This window comes from Teleopsis dalmanni, chromosome 2 (genome assembly GCF_002237135.1).
Source record: "Teleopsis dalmanni isolate 2A chromosome 2, ASM223713v2, whole genome shotgun sequence".
Lineage (NCBI taxonomy): Eukaryota > Metazoa > Arthropoda > Insecta > Diptera > Diopsidae > Teleopsis > Teleopsis dalmanni.
In genome coordinates, this window is record NC_051847.1 from 147,074,624 (window position 1) to 147,096,547 (window position 21,924).

General features: G+C 28.7%; 1 protein-coding gene across 1 annotated transcript; it reads left to right on the forward strand.

Annotated features, from left to right (window-relative positions):
• Window positions 1-20,128: 20,128 nt before the first annotated feature.
• Window positions 20,129-21,267, forward strand: LOC119679865 (protein dj-1beta). The gene is made up of 4 exons (XM_038092445.1): window positions 20,129-20,498; window positions 20,573-20,699; window positions 20,767-20,959; window positions 21,020-21,267. Exons 1-4 carry the CDS (start codon window positions 20,316-20,318, stop codon window positions 21,168-21,170), a joined length of 654 nt encoding a protein of 217 aa, XP_037948373.1. The 5' UTR covers window positions 20,129-20,315; the 3' UTR covers window positions 21,171-21,267.
• Window positions 21,268-21,924: the final 657 nt, after the last annotated feature.

Consider the following 21,924-nt stretch of genomic DNA (forward strand, 5'->3'; position numbering starts at 1 on the left):
GTCATATTTCTCATGACCCGCACTTGCAGAAACTCAAAAGTTCAGACGTTAGTCTCCAAGTCGCGTGCATAGTTTTGTAGTACAAAATTAGCAGCAAATGTTGTAGTTTTGCCACCAACACTCTTTCCCCACATACAGCACAAATTAATGAGTCAATCAAACTATACAACAATGACGATACTACAGTCATGAATCCAAATGCGCGATACGCGATGCGCGATGCTGCAAGGAACGGCAATATTTTCTTCTGCTGAATTCCAGATGATGCACATGACGTACCACAATTGCTAAAAGCTTGCCAACTCATGCAGTTTCTACTTGTTTTGCTGTCTTACTAATAAAGCGGGTGTGCATATATTGATCTATGCTAGCTGCTGCTGCAGCTGCTGAACCAGAGTTGTTGTCATATTTGCTGTTGCTGTGGTTGTCGATGTACGAAGCAACTACATGTGTTATGCAATGTCACGATATGTACACAAATGTGCGAATAATAACATTTTTTGATAGATTTATGCAAATATTTTATTATATAAAATTCAATCAAGTTGTAAACAAACATTCAAACAACATTGCCGTACAAAGCCAATCATTTGGCCTGGGATTAGAAAAATGTGGTAATAATAAAACGGTTACAGCAAATTCAGCTGTTAAGCCAAGCTAGTGAATTAGGAAGCAGTAGTAATAGCAGTGTTTTGCTTTTGTAACGTGCTTGACCACGGCCAATAATTGAAGTGAAGCTAATGTTGTAGCTGCGGCTTCGTCTGTAGTCTGCGGGTAATATTGTGGCGCTGAATTGGTTATGTTATGTGGGAGGTGGTAGCAGCACGTATTTTGCTTTTACACTTGACTATGAAATTATAATTTAACTATTATAATACGTGCTTATATCTTAGTGGGGTAAGCACCATGCCACACATTCTACTAAAAATAATCTTTATGTTACAAATTCAGAATACGTAAAAATGTGAAAGAAAAAAAATTTAGTTCGTTCAGAGTATTTATTCAGAGTTATTTACACTTCGATTATAAAAGTATCTTAAACTAGCTGTGCCAAAATCAAAACAAACTAATTTTAGATAACAAAACATTTAAAAAGATACTGTAAAGATAAAGATATAAATCTATAAACTAAAATTATAGGAAGACATTGAAAATTTATAAGACAATGCAATTGCATATATGAAAAGTAGTATTTTAGCATATATTTCTAAACCATTCGCCTATAATGTAACACTGCTATCGTTCTAAAATATAGAACTTTACTTTGCTCAAGAATTAAAGCAAATAAAGTTATTTTAACAAAAAATTTTAAAAGGACTTGTATCTGAACCTTGAATATATATGTGGCACCATTATCAAAATCACAACTTATGCAATTTAAAATAGGCTAGTGGTATTGTTTATATTACTCACACACACATTTACTGTGCTCTAAATTAATATATTTATAAACAAACAAAAAATTTCATCATCAACTATTTAGTTTATATGGCAACTACTGGCTTCATTTTTAAGAAATCCATATGCCAAGAGCTATTCATGTTTCATTTCCAAAAAGTATAAGTATATGCTAAAAACTGGATATATTAGATATACTGGATATATATAAATTTTAAAAATTAATTTTATTTTTTTATTTCATGCGATTACTTTTTATATCTGTTGGTTCTATTGTTCAAATTATATCGATATTCAACAAGAACATTATATTTACAAGAGTTGTCTGTGTGGTCTGCATTCGAACTCTTTCAGTTCAAAGCTTTAACATTTTTGTCTAGCTTTCTAAATAGCAAGCATCAATATAAATATCTTTTAAAGTTTGTAGCTGGTTTTTTTAAATAGCACAAACTTATGCCTACACAAAAAATACTAAATTTTAAATAAACTTATTATTACTTATTCTTTCACTATTCAACAGAGATTGGAGGTAGATTTATAATGAAAGGTCCAGTGACAGCTTAGATGTTGTATATATAAAGAAGCTTTATAGTACATTCAGGTTGTACAGGTTTTTAAAGAAGTATTAATCTATTATATTTAGAAAGAACTTTAAAAGCATTAAGTCTCCTTACTACAATACTCAAATTGTACAAATATTAGATTTCTGGTTCACTTTTTTAAAAGAATTTTAGCAGTTTAAAATATAATATGTGCTTATAGTCATTGAGTTGTCCTTATCCCATGTATTCGTCTTGTAATCCTTTCATGTTATCTGCTTTCAGGTCCCGGCGGGTTACAACAACAACAACAACATAGTCATTGAGTTCTACCTATAAATAAATAAATATTAAAAATTGTTGAATCATACGCAAAACTACCGTCTTTTTCAATAGTTGAACTGTTATTGGCATGTTAAATACTACTTCCTGAATAATGCTACAAAAATATAGAAATAAATTCATTATAATTATTATTATTTGGATTATCTTTTCTAGACAATCTTTTCTAGTATTTATGCTTTATGTTGCATGAAATATCCTCTTAGCTATTTTTTCCGCTTGTGCATCAGTGGCAGGTTTCATCAAGCACAAGGCATGCGATTTCTCCCTCTTCCCGATAGTATATGCAATCCGAATTGGATTGAATTCCTAACTTTGTTAGGTAATATACAATCCACAATGACCGGTTAGTATTTCTGTAATAATTCTTAATATATTCTTTGTTAGTTCTATGCAATCTTTAAAGCATTTTAGGTTGTAAGTATCTAAAATCACTTTAGATTGTGATATCTTGGTAGCCCTTCCTCAATATAGTTCTCTTTCCTTTTCTTCTGCGCCGTTCATAAGAAGGGATAGAGTTCCTTTGCCTAGACCGCAAAAAGTTTATAGGCGTATCATCATTAAATACACGTTTCTCTTTGCGATATTGTCTGCCGCGTCATTGCCTAGGATTCCAGCGTGCCTCAAAATTCACATTTTGTGCACCTGAATGTTCCAGCCAAGTAGAGACATTTGTCAAAACACTCCAATACCAATTTCGATGACTATTCATTATAATACTAATAATTGAAAAATAATAACAATATAATATGTTCCTTCGAATTAAGGATTGATAAAACCTTAAAAGATGTGTGACAAAAGTTTGGATAAATATGCATTGTATTAAATATAAATAAATAATTCCTTACCAAAATCGAACTTCACAGTATACCCGTAGATGCAACTGATATACGGTTTTTATTTGATATATTAAAAGTATATATAACCGTATTTAAAGTACGTATTTGCTGAATAACTCCAGTACGACAATTAAAATGACCTTCAATTTTTTTTTGTGCCTCGAGAGGTTGCTCACACGAAGTTTTACAATTTACTTATTACTTTCCCTCTTTAAGAGAATAATGAAACGTACTGTTTACCTTTTAGGGATTACAATTCAGTGAATATTTTTGTCATTCGGTTGTAATATTTGTTTACCTTAAAAAATTTTCTTTCATAACAATAAAGTTGATTTATTTTAATAAAAAGTATCTATATATAGTTGTGTGTATACTATTTATAACATGGTGGTATTCAAGTCAAACTTTTATCTTCGTAGTTAAGAGCTTTATTACTTTTCTTATAAATTGTCAAGGCCACAAAATATCATTGTCTTACCAAAGCAACATTTTGCGAGCGATACTTTTAATTTTACAGAAAATAATTTAAAAATATAGGTTAAATTGTTTTTGTAAAGAATTTTAATGGCGTAAACATAAGCCATTTACTTTTTATTTTAACAAATTAATATAAAAAAATGTATCCATCTGATTATGATATCACATATGTATATATATTTATATATCAGTGACGACTGCTCTAAAGTGCGGAGGTGTGCGGCAACATAATAAATATAATAAATACGTCCCTAAGTAATATCATAATTCCAGAAACAATTAGAAATCTTTGGGTGTCAATCTTGATAAATTGTTAACATGAAGCAAAAAGTCAAGAAATAATCACAGCCTGATTGACTAGTGAATCAAAACACTAACGTTAGTTTCAATAATATCGTTCATTCCTTAAATTTAGATCTATGGAACAAATGCTTATTAATTGCAAGAATTTAAAAAAAAAAAATCATTATTCTCCATACTATATATGGTTTTCTACAATCTCCAAATTTATCGACAATTGTTTTGACATGTCTGAAAATATTGAAATCTTATCTTTAAATTTATATTATGAATGTGCATTTACATAAATATTATATTATTAAATTATTACATTAATATAATTATATGTTATATTCATTTTGTATATCTTTCGGCAAGAAACTTATTTTGAATAGAGAAGGGGATAATAGTGAGGAAATTTTCAAATCTTTTAATTTTTAATTCTTAATCAATTGCTTTTCTTGAGCTAGCGCATTATGCATAAACCAAAACTATATAAATTAGATCCATATCAAGAATTGTAGTTTTTCTAAATTTAAAAAGTACTGTTCGTAAAAAAAAACGCAAGTTTCAGTCCAAAATGCTGTACTGTTCGTAAAAAAACTCAAGTGTCAGTCCAAAATATCTATATGGACAATTAAACTAATAGATGTCTCCAAAGATCAGTAATTGACAGTCAGTTGAAAAATTCACTTGATTATAAATAAAAAATTTTTGAATTTTAAAATAATATTTATGTCATATAAATCTCAAAAAATTATTTACAAATAATTAAATATAAGAAATAATTCCAAGACTGCTGATGATGGGTTTTCAGCAATACTAGAAACAGCTGTATGGTCAGTCAAAAATTCAATTAATTAAAAATAATAAAAATAATTTTTGTTTTTGTAGTTCAATACATAATACAATTTTAGTAAATATAGATATGTTGTATTATAAAATATATGTTTAGAATACAGTAGACTGGAATAGAGAAGTAAAAGTTTAGACAACTTATATTTAATCTTCAAATCAATTAGGCGAATATATTTAGGCTCGAATTATAAGAAATCATACTCCCATTAAACTTTTTGCATAAGAATTGTAAGATCGCTATGAATTTATTTTGATCAGTAATACTTAATTTTTAAATCTTGCTGAATACTGATCATATGAATAAATAAAAGTGTTTTAAGTATTTAAAAAAATTTTACTGAAATATTTTTATATTTTTTTATTTTATTGAACTTTTATTTTATTTTTTTAATTGTTTAATAATAAATTTTATACCACGTGATACTGTTATTTTATTATAAAAAATTATTTTTAATTTTTATTATTATTTAATTTTTGCTTTTCACACCCACATTACAAATCCAAAGATTTCAATAAAATAATTTAAATAAAAAACATTCCTCGGCCCACCTTAAAGAGTGACGCATTTACATTATAAAAACCCAGAAGATTTGAAACGCAGTCAGATAGACACATCGTCAGATATACAACTGAAGATTGACTGTTAAACGAACGTGCTTAACTCAAATTTAAATAAATTAACAAATATGTGTCGTGAAAGAATTAATATTACTCTGTACGCTTCCTTTGTGAATTGAATTGAAAAGAAAAGTTTTATGAATTACATTGAAAGCGAAAGCGACTTTCACAGTAGCGCCATTATAAGTTTTAAAAAGGGTTTAACTTAAACTTAATTATTGTATTATCTAATCACATGTTTATACCTGCACACATATGTTACTTCTGTACTAAACTCATATTTTTAACTTTAAATTTATTTCTCAATAAAATTTGATAGGTGCGAATTATCCCTCTACCATGAAAAAGCACTACTGACTCTATATTCGTCTCGTAATTAAAACTGAAAGTGATCCCACAAGCAAATTAAGCTGAAATATGCAAATGTTTTATGTGACAAAGTTGAAGAAAAAAAAAACATGGTACATGACGTACCATTTACACCCATTTAAAAATTTGTACTCGTAAAGCAGAAAGTAATCAAATACAAGGTAATCAAAGTGACATATGCATCGCCTATTGCAAAATAAAAACAAAATAAATACATTTAGGAGCAGCTTTAGGTCATGTCCGTCATTGATGATCACGCATACATACCAAGCATGGAAGAGCTTCCATTGATGTCACGCGTGCATTTAGTTGGGCATAAATGAGGCGTTACTTAACGGTTTTGATGATGATAGTGATGCTAATGGTGCTGCTAACGATTGACGATGATTAATTGCAACCTAATGTTTTGTATTTGCGTGTTCACTCTTTATGCTATTATTGTTATAGATGGTTTATTTTTATTAATGCCAAAGTCTTTCAAGCAAGCATATACGAGTACATAAAAGTATCTTCAAATCATGCTTTAGACATGTATGACATTTTGTTTAGTATTAAAAACTGACAAATGATTAATGTTATACAACTTAAAACATGCATTCATATTACGAAAATTAATAATCAAATATATATCAATGAAAAAAATCGATTTTATAATTTATTTTAATATCTGGATACTATATCAATATTGTTAAATATTCTTTAAAGTAGACTTATCATTTCCTCATGAGAAATCCTTGTCTTTTCCCAATACTAAATATTTTCATGAGTAAAATATCAACTTTTATTTTATAAATTTTTTTTCACAAATAAGCCCGGTCTGTATAGTTTACGATCTTTCCAACCGGGACAGATTTTAGATCAAATAATTAAAGCAGTTATTCCAGAAACGTCAATCATATTGCACAACAAAGCAAAGAACTAAGCTTTAGTCTTTCGTTAAATAATCAGCGTTCTAACTAAGTGGAGTAAAGTATAACGTCCAGCACTTTAATAACTCGTACTGTTGTACCAAGTTTTGCAGTAATATTGTAGCCATCTTTTTGATTTTAATATTGAGGAAACATGTCATCACTGCGATTCTAGTCGTCACTGTTAAAATAAATTTCTTTTATCTTGATTGTCTGTTTTGGAAAAAATTCTCTTCAAATTCAAAAGCGACTCTTCATCTTCAGAACACAGTTCTTCAAAAACTTGTTAAATTTTATAATTAGTTTGGCACAACGATTGCGAAAAACAAACTTTAGATTATGCCTACGTACATACATTAAAAAGTCTATAAAATTTCACTTTCTAATGTTTTTGCAGTCATTTTATATTCATTTAAAACTCTTTAACTAATAACACTAAAACCGTATCAAGAAAATGGAAAAATTCTATAATTGAGTAGGTCTGAATTCAAATTTAGTTCAAATTACATGCAAAAAGTGGGTGCAGTTTTATCCGAAGAACGCTAATTTTAATCTGAAGATCCTTTGATGATTACCAAGAATCAAGAACCTGTGTCTATAATTGTTCGGGTGACCGTGGTGATCGATGTTGAAACTCCGTTGTTGTTTTTGGGCCATATTGTCAACAATTCAGTAAAATTATTCGAAATTACATACTTTTGAAACAACGTTCCACGCTTCAATAAGACCACCATGATTACTAGATGTACACTCGATCTACTTCGAGTTCGATGACACATACATTTTATAGGTCAAGTTTAGCATTAAAAAATATGAAAGTGTTGATGTATTCAACAATATTTTCCTTGAAATTGGTCACATTTCTACAGAGTGCTGCTGCTTTATCGAGAGTTTCAGAACCATGGTTCCCAAAATTTGATTGTTTTTCAACAGTTTTTGTTAATTAAATTTAAGTTTCTAATGGAAAAATAAACCGTTCTAAGAAGTTGCAGTTCGATTAAGCCAGCTTCTGTATTTAAATGGTCAGAAAACCATAAAATGTCTTCAATCTTGGCGTATTAAATTCAGGTTTATCGAAAGCTGCAAAAATTGTTATTTGAAACTAACGTAAATAAAATTATTTCTTTATATACAATATTGTAATAAAATTGTCAAAAACCTTTAAAATTCATCTAAATAATTAACTTTTTTATACTCTATTTGCAAACGGAGAGCTCTAAAGTCTTAATGTAATCCAAGCAGTTATTCATAAATAACTGAACATTTGTAGTATGTTTTTTCTAAAGGACAATTGTTATTACTAAAGGTGACAGTTGACCACTAACGGTTGCCCTAAAATCAACTCAATGTCTTCGGTTAACTTTTCTCAAATAACCTTTTCATTAATAACCTTAACTTTAAAAAGGATCATATTAAAATACTAGTTCCTATAACTAATAGAAACTATTTTGGGAGAACAAAATGTTTTTGGTAAAAGTTGCTATCAATATCTGCTACATGCAAATTAAAATAATGTGATCATTTTTAATGTTTGTAACATAAGGTAGTCTGTTGTATAAATATTTTAGCGCAACAGACTTTTGTGTTAGATTACACATTTGCAAAAACTTTAGTTTAATATTAAGAAAAAAAATTGTGTTAATTAGAAAATGTTTATATTTAATACCGCAGATTTCATGCGTGTAGCATTAATGTTTTATATGCCAACAGTTTTTGCTTTCAGTGTCGTAAATATTAATAATTCTCATAAAAGTAAAAAGACGTTTTCTATCTTGTACATAACTTGAACGAATCAACTTAGATGTTGGCATCTTTATGTGTTCAGCATCATACGATGATACAAACCCGTATCACCATAAACATCAGCTAAGCCAATCTTACTCTGCTATTGTTTTCTTTTGACGTAGCGTAGTTTTTCCAAGCCTAATGATGTTGAATAAATGTAGTTATTGCTGTTGTTGTTATTGTTGTTATTGTTTCTTCAAAGCGCATTTAGTACACTTTCCCTTTTAATAAGTTTTTCGTTTTCCATATTTGCAACTGACAAGTTGGCCCAAGCCCGACATTTTTCTTAAATCGTAGAAATCGACAACTTTACTTAGTACTCACATATTTATGTATCCTACATTTCTCAGAGTCTTATTTTTATGGCATTACTTATTTTCTTTATTTCATTTTAGTGTTAGTTTTAGATTTTTTTTTGTTGTTATTTTTTTTTTTATTAACATATTGTGAAAATTTTGCGCTAAAGTTAAAAAGAAAGGAAAATTCTTGCTTTCCGCGCTATTGAAAAACTATCTTAAAACTACATTACACATTAGCGCTTGCCTAAAAACGTTTGCGAACGCTTACAGACGTACAAAAATAAACACTGAAATATCCACTCCATATCCGAATCCCCATCAGTCAGTCATTCAGTTAGTTTTCATCATTATCACCATAATTTTATTTGCTACATGCATCATTACCGTTTTCGCTCAGATAAACAGTGGAAGCAAAAAAAAAATGACAAAATCCGCACGCGCAAATATTTTAGTGTTCGCAAAAAGAATTACACAAAAATGTTGTTAAATTAAAAAAATTATAAAACTTTCTTTTAAAAGTAATATAAAAAACTTACATTTAATTAAGTTACCATAAAAGAGAATCCACTTTCTGTTAATTGAACAAAAAAATTTTTGAAATAATTTAATATCCGTATAAAATTGATCAAGGAAGGTTTGCGTGACTGAAATATCATAGAAGATACCAAACCCCGCCATCATATACTCAACTAATTAAATCAGAAATCGAAAATATCCTGATAAAAAGACTATAGACCGGAATCCTACCTGACATGAAGTATTTATTTTCGTTTTTATTTTATTTTTTCTATTTGTTTTTAAATTTATCTTTTATTTTAATTATTATTTTAAATTCAATACATGTGTAATTCATTTTTTAAATTAATACAATTGGAACTAACACTAATCCTGCGAAATTACTGTCAAGTACTGCAGCTGTGTGAGTTTCATTAATAAGTAAGAGTTATTTAGATAAGTATCTACTCTTTGTTTACTGAATTTATATTGTGTTTATATTGTGTAAAAATATAATATGCATTCCATGATTATGTATATGAACAATTACAACATCTATGTAAAATATTTAAATTGACCAGCTTTGACTGTTGTGAGAATGCAATTTTGAATATTTAAATACTAAATTTAAGAAGACCATATTAACATATATAAATACTTTTGTAAATAAGACCTTATGAAATGTGTACCATTCGTTTACAAGCTAGCTGGTGTTTGAAAAATTTGAGCAGATTGATAGATTAACATATAAAGAAATTTCTGCTAGAAAATCATATATCTGCTATATCCTAATTTAAATCGATAGAATTGTATTTCAACACATATCTATAATCATTATTATTCAATTATCAAATATGTTTACTAATGGAAAGCTCCACTTATTCTTTTAATTTTTTTGGTGCATTATGAAACAGCCCTCGTAGATTTATACAAACCAATTAAAATGAGTATAGTACAAATCTTATTAGCACTGATAAAGGTTTTAAATTGAAAAATTAAATAAACCGACATTTTTTTCGGAAAAAGTCTTGAACATATTTGAGCAGTGATGACATAAATCAGATACGCGCTTTAACGATTGTTTTATTTCGCACTGCAAACAGATTTCATGTTGTAGATAAAGAACATTTCATACACTTAATTGCAATTCGCAAGGGTCTAAGACTGTGGGCATTTCATAAGAATTTTAACGGTATATAACAGCTTAACCGTTTCCGAAATCTTTCTTGTGCTCGTTTCTTACCCGTACGGTTTTGCGATAATACCAGTAAAGGTTTCAGTTCTGACAAGTGCAATGTCCATGAAATGTTTTATAACATTTTTGTTAATTCGCTAAAAATGCCCACAAGGGAACGTGCAACATATTTTTTTATCGCTCCACAAAATCACAGTCATCAAAGTCAGTTCAAAGGACCAAACTCTTCCGCCTTTTTTGTGGTTTCTGTGCATTTGTTTTTTCTTCTTTTTCTCTTTTTCGCCCTTATTGTGAATTTTAATTTTTGGTTTTGTGGCTTAATTTTTGGCAATTGTCCATGTCCATTATAACGTCACAACCAAATAATGCTTAGCATATTTGGCATAACTTGTGTTCTCTTTGCAACGTGCGTAATGTACATCTTATCAAGATGTGCACTTGCGTTCAGAATCCGTTCCCTTTGCCATCTTCTTTGTTCTTCCATAGTGATCGTTGTTATTCTGACAACATAATATTATGACCAATTAGGAGCAAAATTTATATTAGCATCACTTTTTGTTGTGATTTTTTGGTAATGATCGGTTTCCTTTGCATTTTGCAAAAAAATGTAAATGTAAGTTTCAACAAAAATAAACAAGTTTTTATTGTTGAAGCACCATGGCTCTTTTTAAAAATGTTTTCACCTTAATTTCTTTATCTTTACTTCTCTGGAAACATTAAGAAAAAAATTTCTTTATGGATGAAAGGTATTAAAGGCCATTAAATTGTTTTTCTTATTTATTCTTATAAAAAATACAATTTATTTGATTTCTTCCTCTTTCTTTTTTAATTGCATTTCAACAATTCTGACCACGCCTAATATAATAAAATTCGGATAAAAAAACAGACTAATGCATCTATCAATCACTCAATTACAGACCATTTAAAATTGTGCAATGAAAACTCCGAAAGTGTGACCGCTCCACCACTTTCTTTTAATTCATATAACAAAATTGAATTTCCATTGATTGAGAACAATTGTTAAATAGGCAGATTACTAGAGATAATCGATTGTAGAGAACTCTTTACGGTAATGATGAAATGGTCAAATTTTACAGTATAACATTTTAATTTCTAGCATGGCAAAAAAATTTCTAATGACATTTCTCTATAAACTCCGGCGCATATAAATATAGATATAAAATTTAAATTATTCACTATATTCAATTATTTATTTCAAATATGCGTTGTAATTTAACGTCAGTTAGTACGAAAGTGAATTTTTTACTTAATAGAAACATGTATATTAGATAGAAAGGTTTCGAATAGTAGTGAACAACAAAAACTCTTTTTTTTTCGACTAATATTTGGCAATATTCGAAACAGCTGTATGGTTAGGCAAAAATTCCATTAATTAAAACATATTCACACTGACTTATTTTGGCACTTGCTCATTTATATTAATAACTGAACGTTCACTTTATAATGAGCTCATCAATGCAGCTGATAGAACTTTTATAAATTTTTTCAAACTTCACTAAATAATTAATTACACAAAAAAATTAAATACATAATTGATATATCAAATTATTCATATATATTTTTTATATCAATTATTTATTCAATTAATAAAAACAAATATTTTATTAAATACTTACTTTCTCAGTGCCTTTGTTTACAGCTCAGCTGTTGTTTGTTTACATTTTACATACAAAACATAATACACATAATTCAAATTTCGGTAATTTTACTTATAGGAAATTTATTTTTAAGGGTTGAATTTGACATATTTCGCGTTAAATGAGCTGATTTATTAATAATTAGTTCATTTATATGAAAGCTAATTGTATGGTAAATCATCCTTATTACTAGCTATAATGAGTAAAACCACCTAAATGAGACAGTGTGAATGTGCTATTATTTCACTACTTTTCAAGATCTCTCTACAAAATTATTTATTTTGTCAATTACTCAAAAAAAGATCCGAGCGAACGTATTCGTAATGTGTAATATATAATATGCGTAATATAATAGAAAGAAAGAAATTATTTTATTTCTTTCACAAATAGAAAGAAATATTTAATATTCCTATTAAATATTATAATAAATTGCTTGCTTTAAATATAATAAAGTGACAGCACATTAGCTTTATATAGAGAATTGATATCTACCAGACAGGAGGGACGAACGGTTAGGCAATTCCAATTATTTATGGAAACTATGTCGAGGAATTGGGAGCAGATGCGAAGATAGAATCGCAAGATGCTAGTGTTAGGGAAGCGGTGTATAATTATATTGTAACTAAAATTGTTTTAAATGCATTCATAAATGGCTTAGATGGAGAAATCGGCCAATACATGAATAATTGTCGTCCAAAATCATTATCAGAAGCCGGAAGATTTGCACAGGATGAAGAATCCGGAATAAGATACAAACAAAGCACGAGACGAAATTTCAGTGTTAAAGTAACACAGGTAAAGTGCTATAATTGCGGAAAATTAGAACACATCGCTACAAAATGTACCATGAGCAAGGAACAAACCAATAGTAATGATGGGAAAATTATGAAATGCTATAAATGCGGCAAAACAGGACATTTTGCAAATAAGTGCTATTCAAATGTAGCACAGAAGAATATTTCTTTGGAAGGAAATAAAAATTTTTCGCCATTAGAAAACGTAGTTAAGGCAACGTTTTCAATTAACTTCACTAAAGAAAGTACTTATATAATAATAGATCATAAAAAATGTTACTATAAATTTTTGATAGATACCGGAACTAGTATTAGTTTAATCAAATTTAAAGGTATATATATATAGAAGAGATGAATAATGGTAATACAATAGAATTAGTTGGTATAGGTAAAAAATCAGAAAAAACAATGGGAAATGCATCCATTAGAATAGGAATTAGGAATAAAAAAGGGAAAACGGATAATTATAGATGGAAATTTCACGTGATACCAAATGATTTGGTTTACGGATATGATGGCATAATTGGAGTTGATTTTTTAGGCCATTTTAAGTGCAAGATAAATTATGACCAGGATCTGTTTTATGTTGATAAAAATATGTATAGTCTCCAATGTAATAAATTTGAAGAATTTGTCCCGCCAAGGAGGGAAGTATTTCGTTAGTAAAGGTTAAAGTTAGTAAAGGTAAAAAGAATGGATTAGACGTATATGTTCCACGTTATGAAGATGAAAAAATTGTCATTCCTTATTGTATTAGTACAATGAGAAATGGAAAATGCTTGGTGAGCATTATAAATAAATGTGAGGAAATGGTATTAATTGATTTTCCATTGAAGGTAGAAGATCTTAGGAGTTATAATATTGTTAATAATTGTAAAGAGGATCCTAAGAAAGAAAAATTAATGAAAGAAAGAGTGTTCCAAATAAGAAATAGAAAAGAATGAATCAATTAGAAAATTGATTTCAGAATATAGCGATTTGTTTATTATAGAAGGAGAAAAATTGAGTTTCACTGACACGTTAACTTGTGACATAAGAACACAAGAAGGAGTAAAACCTATCTATACAAAGACATATAGATATCAAAAGGTACATGAAGAGGAAACCAGGTGAAGAAATTGTTAGAAAACGTTGTTATACAGAATTCTAAGTCGCCATGGAATTCTCCTGTGTGGATGGTTCCGAAAAAAAAAGATGCTTCTGGAACAACTAAGTGGCGAATGGTAGTCGATTTTAGAAAATTAAATGAAATGACGGTGGCGGATACATATCCAATACCAAATATTAATGAGATTTTAGATCAACTAGGAACATCCAAATATTTTACAACGCTAGATCTAACAAATGGATTCCATCAAATTAAAATAACAGAAGAGGATATCGAGAAAACAGCATTTATTACTCCACATAGGCATTATGAATTTAAAAGAATGCCATTTGGATTGAAAAATGCACTTAGCATTTTTCAAAGAATGATGGATATCATTCTGATGGGATTAAAAGGAATTAAATGTTTTGTATACATGGATGATATTGTGGTATATGGCAAGAGTTTAAAAGACCATTATGAAAAATTAAGAGATGTTTTGGAACAATTAAGGAGAGCCAATTAAGGAGTCGCATATTTGGGTCATGTTATTGGAGAACGGGGTGTTAAACCTAATCCCGATAAGATATCGGCAATAGTGAAATTGTCTCCTCCAAAGAGTGTTAAAGAAACACAGTCGTTCATGGGAGCGATCAACTATTATAGAAGATTTATTAAAGGTTTTAGCCAAATAGCAGCACCTGTTAATAAACTTCTTAGGAAAGAAGTTGAATTTTATTGGAGGGAGGAGCAGGACAAAGCATTTGGAAAATTGAAGGATAGTTTAGCTAGTGTAGTGACCTTGCAATTTCCAGATTTTGAAAAGAAATTTATAGTTACAACAGATGCTTCGAACGAAGGTCTGGAAGCAGTTCTATCGCAGAAAACTGGTAACAAAGATATGCCGATTCAGTTTATTAGTAGGAGTTTGAATACTGCTGAGAGAAATTATAGCACAACAGAAAAAGAATGTTTGGCTATTGTTTGGGCTGTAAAGGTATTTACACCTTATTTGTATGGGAAAAAATTTTTGATAAGAACAGAGCATAAGCCGTTGAAATGGTTATTCAATGTAAAGGACCCTGGATCAAGATTGGTACGATGGAGACTTAAATTAGAAGAGTATATATATGATATTGAATATAAGAAAGGAGTTGAAAATATAGTAGTAGATCATTTGAGTAGAAATGTCTTAGTAGTAATAAAAAAAGAAAAGAAAAAGAAATGTTGTAGTTGCTGTAGTGAACAGAGCAAACAAGAAGATAAAAAACCGGAAAGTGCTCAAGACGAAATTGAATTTGAAAATAATGGAAATAAATCGGTTAAAGTAAACTCGAAAAGCAGTATTGAGGAAAATGTTCAGGAGAGAGGGAAAGTTATCGAGATAACAGATTTTCTGAAAATGAAAGAAATAATTAAGGAGTATCATGACAGCATTATAGGTGGTCATGTGGGACAAAAAGCAACGATTACGAAAATTAGAGAGAAATATACGTGGCAAAATTTAAATGATATGGTTGCAGATTATGTAAGAGCTTGTAAAAAGTGTCAATTAGGTAAAATTGATAGACATCCTACTAGAATGCCTATGCAACTGGTTTCAAATGCTACTTGTGCACTTGAACAAATTAATTTGGATCTAACTGGTCCTTATCCAGTATCCGAATCTGGAAATTTGTACGCATTAAGTATACAAGACAGTCTTTCAAAATATGTGAGTTTCACACCACTTAAAGATAAAAGTCCCGAAACGGTTGCTCAAGCTTTTGTAAACGAATGGATTACCTATTTTGGTATTCCAAAAATAATATTAACGGATAATGGTACAGAGTAATGAGCTGATGAAAGATTTAGCTAAAATCTTCAAGATTAAACATATTACTACTAGTGAGGCTCATTCACAAGCAAATGGATCTATAGAAAGAGTACATGGAAGGTTAAAGGAATATTTGAATACAGTTGATTTTGAGAAATCAAACTGGGATGAAGCTATGAAGTTTGCAGGTTTATGTTATAACACAACAACTCATTCCTCTACGGGTTTTTCACCCGTAATAGTTTTTGGAAGAAAAGGAAATAGTGGAATTGACGCCTTAGATTTAGTAACTATAGGGGGATACGTGAATAATATTAAACATATAATAGAGAACATTGAAATGGACGTAAAAAGGAGTACAACTGCTTCAAAAGAAAAATCTAAATTAGTATATGATAAAAAAGCAACAGATACACCATATTATGAAGTAGGTCAAAAAATATTAATCAGAAATTTGACAAAAAATAAAAAGTTAAAAAACACTTTTACTGGTCCATATACTATAATAAAGGTTACAGAAACAAATGTTTTCATACGAACAAATCAAAGAACAAGAAAATTTTCAAAAAATTTGATTAAAAGATATGTTGAAAACTAATAATCTTGATTAGCTTAATTTTGGCAGTATTTGAGGAAAATAAGCAATTAATATTAGAAAAAAGAGAATAGTTATTTTTTTAGGGATAATGAATATTTTGCCATGTTCAATAATTGCGATGAATTTGAAACTATTGATAACAGTTAATGAGTTAGTAACCGAATCCACGATAAAAATGGATAATTGTATTCTTAATAACCTTATGAGAAGAAATAGTAAACATTGTCAAATTAAGTATATACATTATAATGTTGAGGCATATATGACAATAAATTGTAACAAATATTTGTATGCTGTAATAAATGAAATAAAATATGAATATGAGTGTAAACAGAAATAAAATTAAAGAAAAATGATATTTGAATGAAGTTTGTTTATTGTATTTTGATTTTAGTTGCAAGTTCGAAACTGTAGACTATAAAATTACTATATCAGAGGATAAAAACGAAACTATTTTTTAAAAGATTTATATTATTATCATGATGATTGTTTTTTAAATGTAAAAATTAATGGAGCTAAATCTAAGTAATATTAATATGTGACACTAAGATTAATAATAGTTATTGTAAAATGTATAAAAGGGAGTTTATGCATAAATATATTTAATAAATGTTTTAATATAAAGAAAGAATCGCTAAAACGTTTGCCGAATAATATTGTAGTATATAGTAAAAAAATCAAACAGTTAAAACAAATAAAACTGGAAATAAATGTAATTATGAATGGTAAATAAAAAAATATACAATAATTTTTTAGAACTTAAGATATATGTTATAGAAAACAATACTTTTGTATTTACTTTACTGTATTTATGTTGATTTATATGTTAGAATTGTAAAAAATATTACAAAAAAAAGTTATCGAGTGGAAGCTTTTGGAGGCCAAGTTGATGTTGACTTTTCTAGACAATTGTGATTAAGGATCTGCTTCTAAAAGTAAAGACAATTACTTTGTCACTGCCTTTCTTTAAGGACGGAGGTGTTATGTGGATTTGATCCACATATTTATCAATTTAAGTTTGTCTTACAAACCAATAGACAAAGCAACAAAAACGGCTTTTAATGTTGCTTATTTTAAATGATAAATAATCTAAACCTAATGTTATCGTCAACCGGATGTTGTTTGTAAAGGACATTGTTGATCATTCAAGTATCCAAAGGGAAATTCCATTATTTCCATATATACTTTTGTATAGATAAATTGTATTACTGATTATAAATACAAGGCACCGTATCTAATTACAATTATGAAAATATATGTGAAAAAGACAATAGAAGGAAAAATCCCAAGTGCCGGACTTCCGTCCTTGTATCCCATTTTGAACCTTTTTGCAAACAACAATAAAATGTAATAATACAATCCACTAAAAATAGCGATAACTGACAACATATTATTTCAACCTTGATAGAAAATTAGTTAAGTTAGTTATAAGATAATTTTATATAAATAAAGAAACAACTTTCAAGAAAAGTGAGTAATTTTAAACTACTCAATCTGTTTGCATTTATTGTCGAGGGACATTAGGCATAACAGACGCCAATAACGAGCTAAAATAAAAATTAAGGTTTTAAAAAGTAAATAAAAAATTATTGTTTTTTATCGATACGTTTTTCAGCAAACTTGCAATGATTAAATGGACAAACATTTTTAATTTCCTATCTTCCCTAGAAGGGGGTGACTTCTCTTGGAAAAGGAGTCATGTTTCAATAATTTTTTTGAAAGGCTTTGTTTTTACAGAATAATTTAAAGAAATTTTTGAAACATAACCTCTTCTTAAAACCGAAGAATGGGATACAATATCCAAGGCAACAATGTTTATTTATTCATAGCGAGTTTGTTGAAAACACGAAATTCGTATCTCTTGAATTAAGACAAATTTTTAAACATTTCAATCTTCAATTTTTGAACTTTGCAAATTTTATTTTAGTAGCCACAAATTTAAAACGTTTAAAAATTAATAAAGAAATTTTGTGTCGCACAGCATAAGCTGCCTTAACTCATATTAAACAAACTTTTTTATAAATTGGGTACATCGATATTATATTAAATACAAAATTCGCAATTTATGGCTTTTTGTTATTTTGCAATAACAAATAAATTAAATGGGTAGCATCAGCGCACAAGCTATCTGTCGCGTCTATATATTGTTAGACGGTTTCATTCAAAAATTTGTTACTTAAAAGTCCAACACCTGAAGAAATAAGTATTATCGAAGGGAAAATTATTCAGATCCGCTAAATGCACAAAAATCTATTGTCAGTTTGTAGTGCTCCAAAATTGTAATCGTGCAATCTAACCAGACAACTTACAAAACAACTATGTAGATACACTTTAATAGACACATAAAAAAGAGAAAACCTTTCTAAGGAACGACTAAAATATGTCACAGAAGAACGCGCTCACTCTTAAATTTTACAAGGAGTAGTTTCAATCTGCATAGGTTTGAAATTATTTCATTAATGGTCATTAATTTTTAGGTACATACGGGACTGAATTCTTTGCCTCTAGTAAAAACTACTACTGAAGATGTCAGAATGAAGGCATGGAAGAAACAATTAATTGTTCATTGTGTCTCTGTTTGGATCTCTCCGTCTATGCAAAGATTCAATTTCTAAGAAAATATCTAGATTTAAAAGTTAGCAGAGCTAGTCACAATCAATACCGATACTGATACCTCAATGGTATCGCAATGGGCATGAGATCTATATGACTCCAAATATTTTATATGTTCATTACTGTCATAACAGTAATAACAATAATAATTTAACCAGTTCTATATCATTATTATATCATATCAAACATTTACCAAATACACTAAAAAAAAATTTGTAAATTATTACAACTTAAAATAAATATTTAATAATATACAATGCTTGATATATACTAAAATTATATTATTAAGCACCTGAAGAAGTATATTAACTCATTAACTTATTAACTCTTCAATATTATTTTTTTATGCATATTGGTATATTTGATCTATATGCTCACCTTATGGTAGATAGACTTATGTAAACTTACTTGTAATATTAATTAAAAAAAACCTCTTGTTAGTCAATATGACTAGATGTTGTAAATTTAAACTCTACATTTTGTTTAAATATAATAAGAAAAAAAAAACTTAAAAGATATAATCTAATTTTTCATATAACATTTTATTGTTTTATTTAACATTCTGTTAATATATTGGAATTTGATTTCTTCAGTATTTTTATGAATAATAATTTATTCGATCACTTATCGTAAAAGATAAGTTGCGTATACACAAACTAGTATGCAGTCTTAATATGATCTAATTTATTTTACAACCACATTAAGTACACGGACCGTACATGTACGTATTTTTGCAACAATTGTGTACCAGGCCTAAAAGAGCACCAGTGCAACTAGCATTCATGACTTGTTAAGCTAACACTCTAGAGAAGTACGCTACTCAATCCTTTTTAAGTACAAAGTCATTAATCCTCAGTGTGCACACAATGTCACTTTGGTGAACTCGTAAACCTATTTTGTTGAGGCTCCCGTTCTTGTCGAATTTTGTTTGAAAAATGAAAACTATGGACTAGAAATACTTCATGTGTTTAACAAAGTTTTTACTGTAGTATAATTATTTGTTTGAAATTTATTTAAAGTATTAAATCAAAGTTAACTAATATAATTTATTATTATAATTTTTTAAAATTGAGAAACCGTCAATACTTAAATATATAATATATAAAATTTTAATGCTATATTCGAAAATAATTTGTTTATATTATTATATCTTGTTAAATAATTATCGTTAATAATTGCTCAAGAAAAACCTATTCATTTTTATTTGATTTAATTACTCGATTACTTTTTATTCGTGCATCATAAACCGGGTAGAATTAACCGAGTTCGATTAACCGAGTACAATTAACCGATTATAATCGATCGATTACTCATTTGACGTTATTCGAATATATTTAACACATCACTAATGTTTGGCATACTTCGAAGGTCATCAGTGTTTAATATTAAAAAATACGATTATTTAATTCCGACTTTAGAATTTACTAAAAAAATACACAGAAACATGTCCAAAAAGGCATTAATTATATTAGCACCAGGTGGTGAGGAAATGGAATTCGTAGTCTCAGCTGATGTGCTACGTCGGGCTGGTGTATGTATTTCGAACTATTTTTAGCGTTTAAGCCAAAATAACTTTGAATTCCAAGTGCAATAATTTATAAATAGGTGAAAGTCACAGTCGCTGGTTTGGAAGGATGCGAACCAGTTAAATGCTCCCGAGATGTTGTTATTGTCCCAGACACCAGTTTACTTGAGGCAAAATCTGATCAATTTGACGTAATTGTTTTACCGGGTATATGTCAACATTACTTCCCGCAAATATACAACCTATTAAATTATGATTTAATTTTATACTTAAGGTGGACTTGGTGGTTCCAAAGCTATGTCAAAGTGTAACGTTTTAGGTGAACTACTTAAAAATCAGGAAGCAGAAGGTCGGCTTGTTGCTGCAATTTGTGCTGCGCCTACTGCATTGGCCGCACATTGCATTGGCGTTGGCAAGTCACTTACTTCTTATCCATCTGTTAAGTCACAATTAGAATCACAATATAAGTACGTAGTATATATTAAAACTTAATACAATTTTTTATATATTTAATTGTATTTTTTAAGGTATGTTGAAGATAAGAACGTCGTACAGGATGGTAATTTGATAACAAGTCGTGGACCGGGTACTGCCTTTGATTTTGCATTAAAAATAGCTGAAGCACTTGCTGGAGCTGATAAAGCTCGTGAAGTTGCTAAGGGAATGTTGTTACAATAAAGTACTCAATTTAAATAAAAACAATTATTTGGTGATCCTAAAATAATTTTTAACCTGTGAGAGAAAAATATTTATTTCTTATAATAAAACATAATAAATTAAAATATAGTTATTTATTTTTTCAAATTCAACGTATAAAATTTTTAAGTTTTTCAATTCTACGAGGAAAGACAATAACTGTCGGACTATAAGAATAAAATGAAAGAATTGCTTAAAGCACGAAGTTTACGAGTTAAAACAAAAAACATGCTTTCCTTCTAAAATTACTAATTTTACATAAAACACAGCCTAGATTTCCATTTTTTAACTTATAACTGTCTTAAGCTACTAAATAAAATTATACACAATAACACTGTATCTTTAATCCATTTTTTTTCTTAAGCGTCCGAATACTACTACTTGGATCCGGAATCGAAATGTTTGACGTAGAGAAAACCGGAATCGAACTGAAAACAATATATCGGTTTATTTCGGTCCATCACCGAACGCGAAAATTAAAATTTCAAAATTAATCTTTATTTATAAAAGTAGGAGTTATTTTTTTATTACATAATCATTTAATCATGAGAAAAAATCATTTGTCACAAATACATAAAATATATTCACTCAGAACTGAACCGAAAAAAACCTGTACGAAATGAAAACCCAACCTGAAATAATAAATATATAACATATTTGTATATTTTTTTTTCATTGAACCGGAACGATTAGGGTTAAACAGGGCTAAATACAATAAAACACTCAGAAACATGGA

Bases quoted from the DNA above. Each gene is read 5' to 3' on its own strand.
- LOC119679865 (XM_038092445.1), top strand. From the start codon at position 20,316: ATGTTTGGCATACTTCGAAGGTCATCAGTGTTTAATATTAAAAAATAC. The intron at 20,700-20,766 runs GTATATGTCAAC...TTTATACTTAAG, and splicing joins TGACGTAATTGTTTTACCGG to GTGGACTTGGTGGTTCCAAA. The intron at 20,960-21,019 runs GTACGTAGTATA...GTATTTTTTAAG, and splicing joins CAATTAGAATCACAATATAA to GTATGTTGAAGATAAGAACG.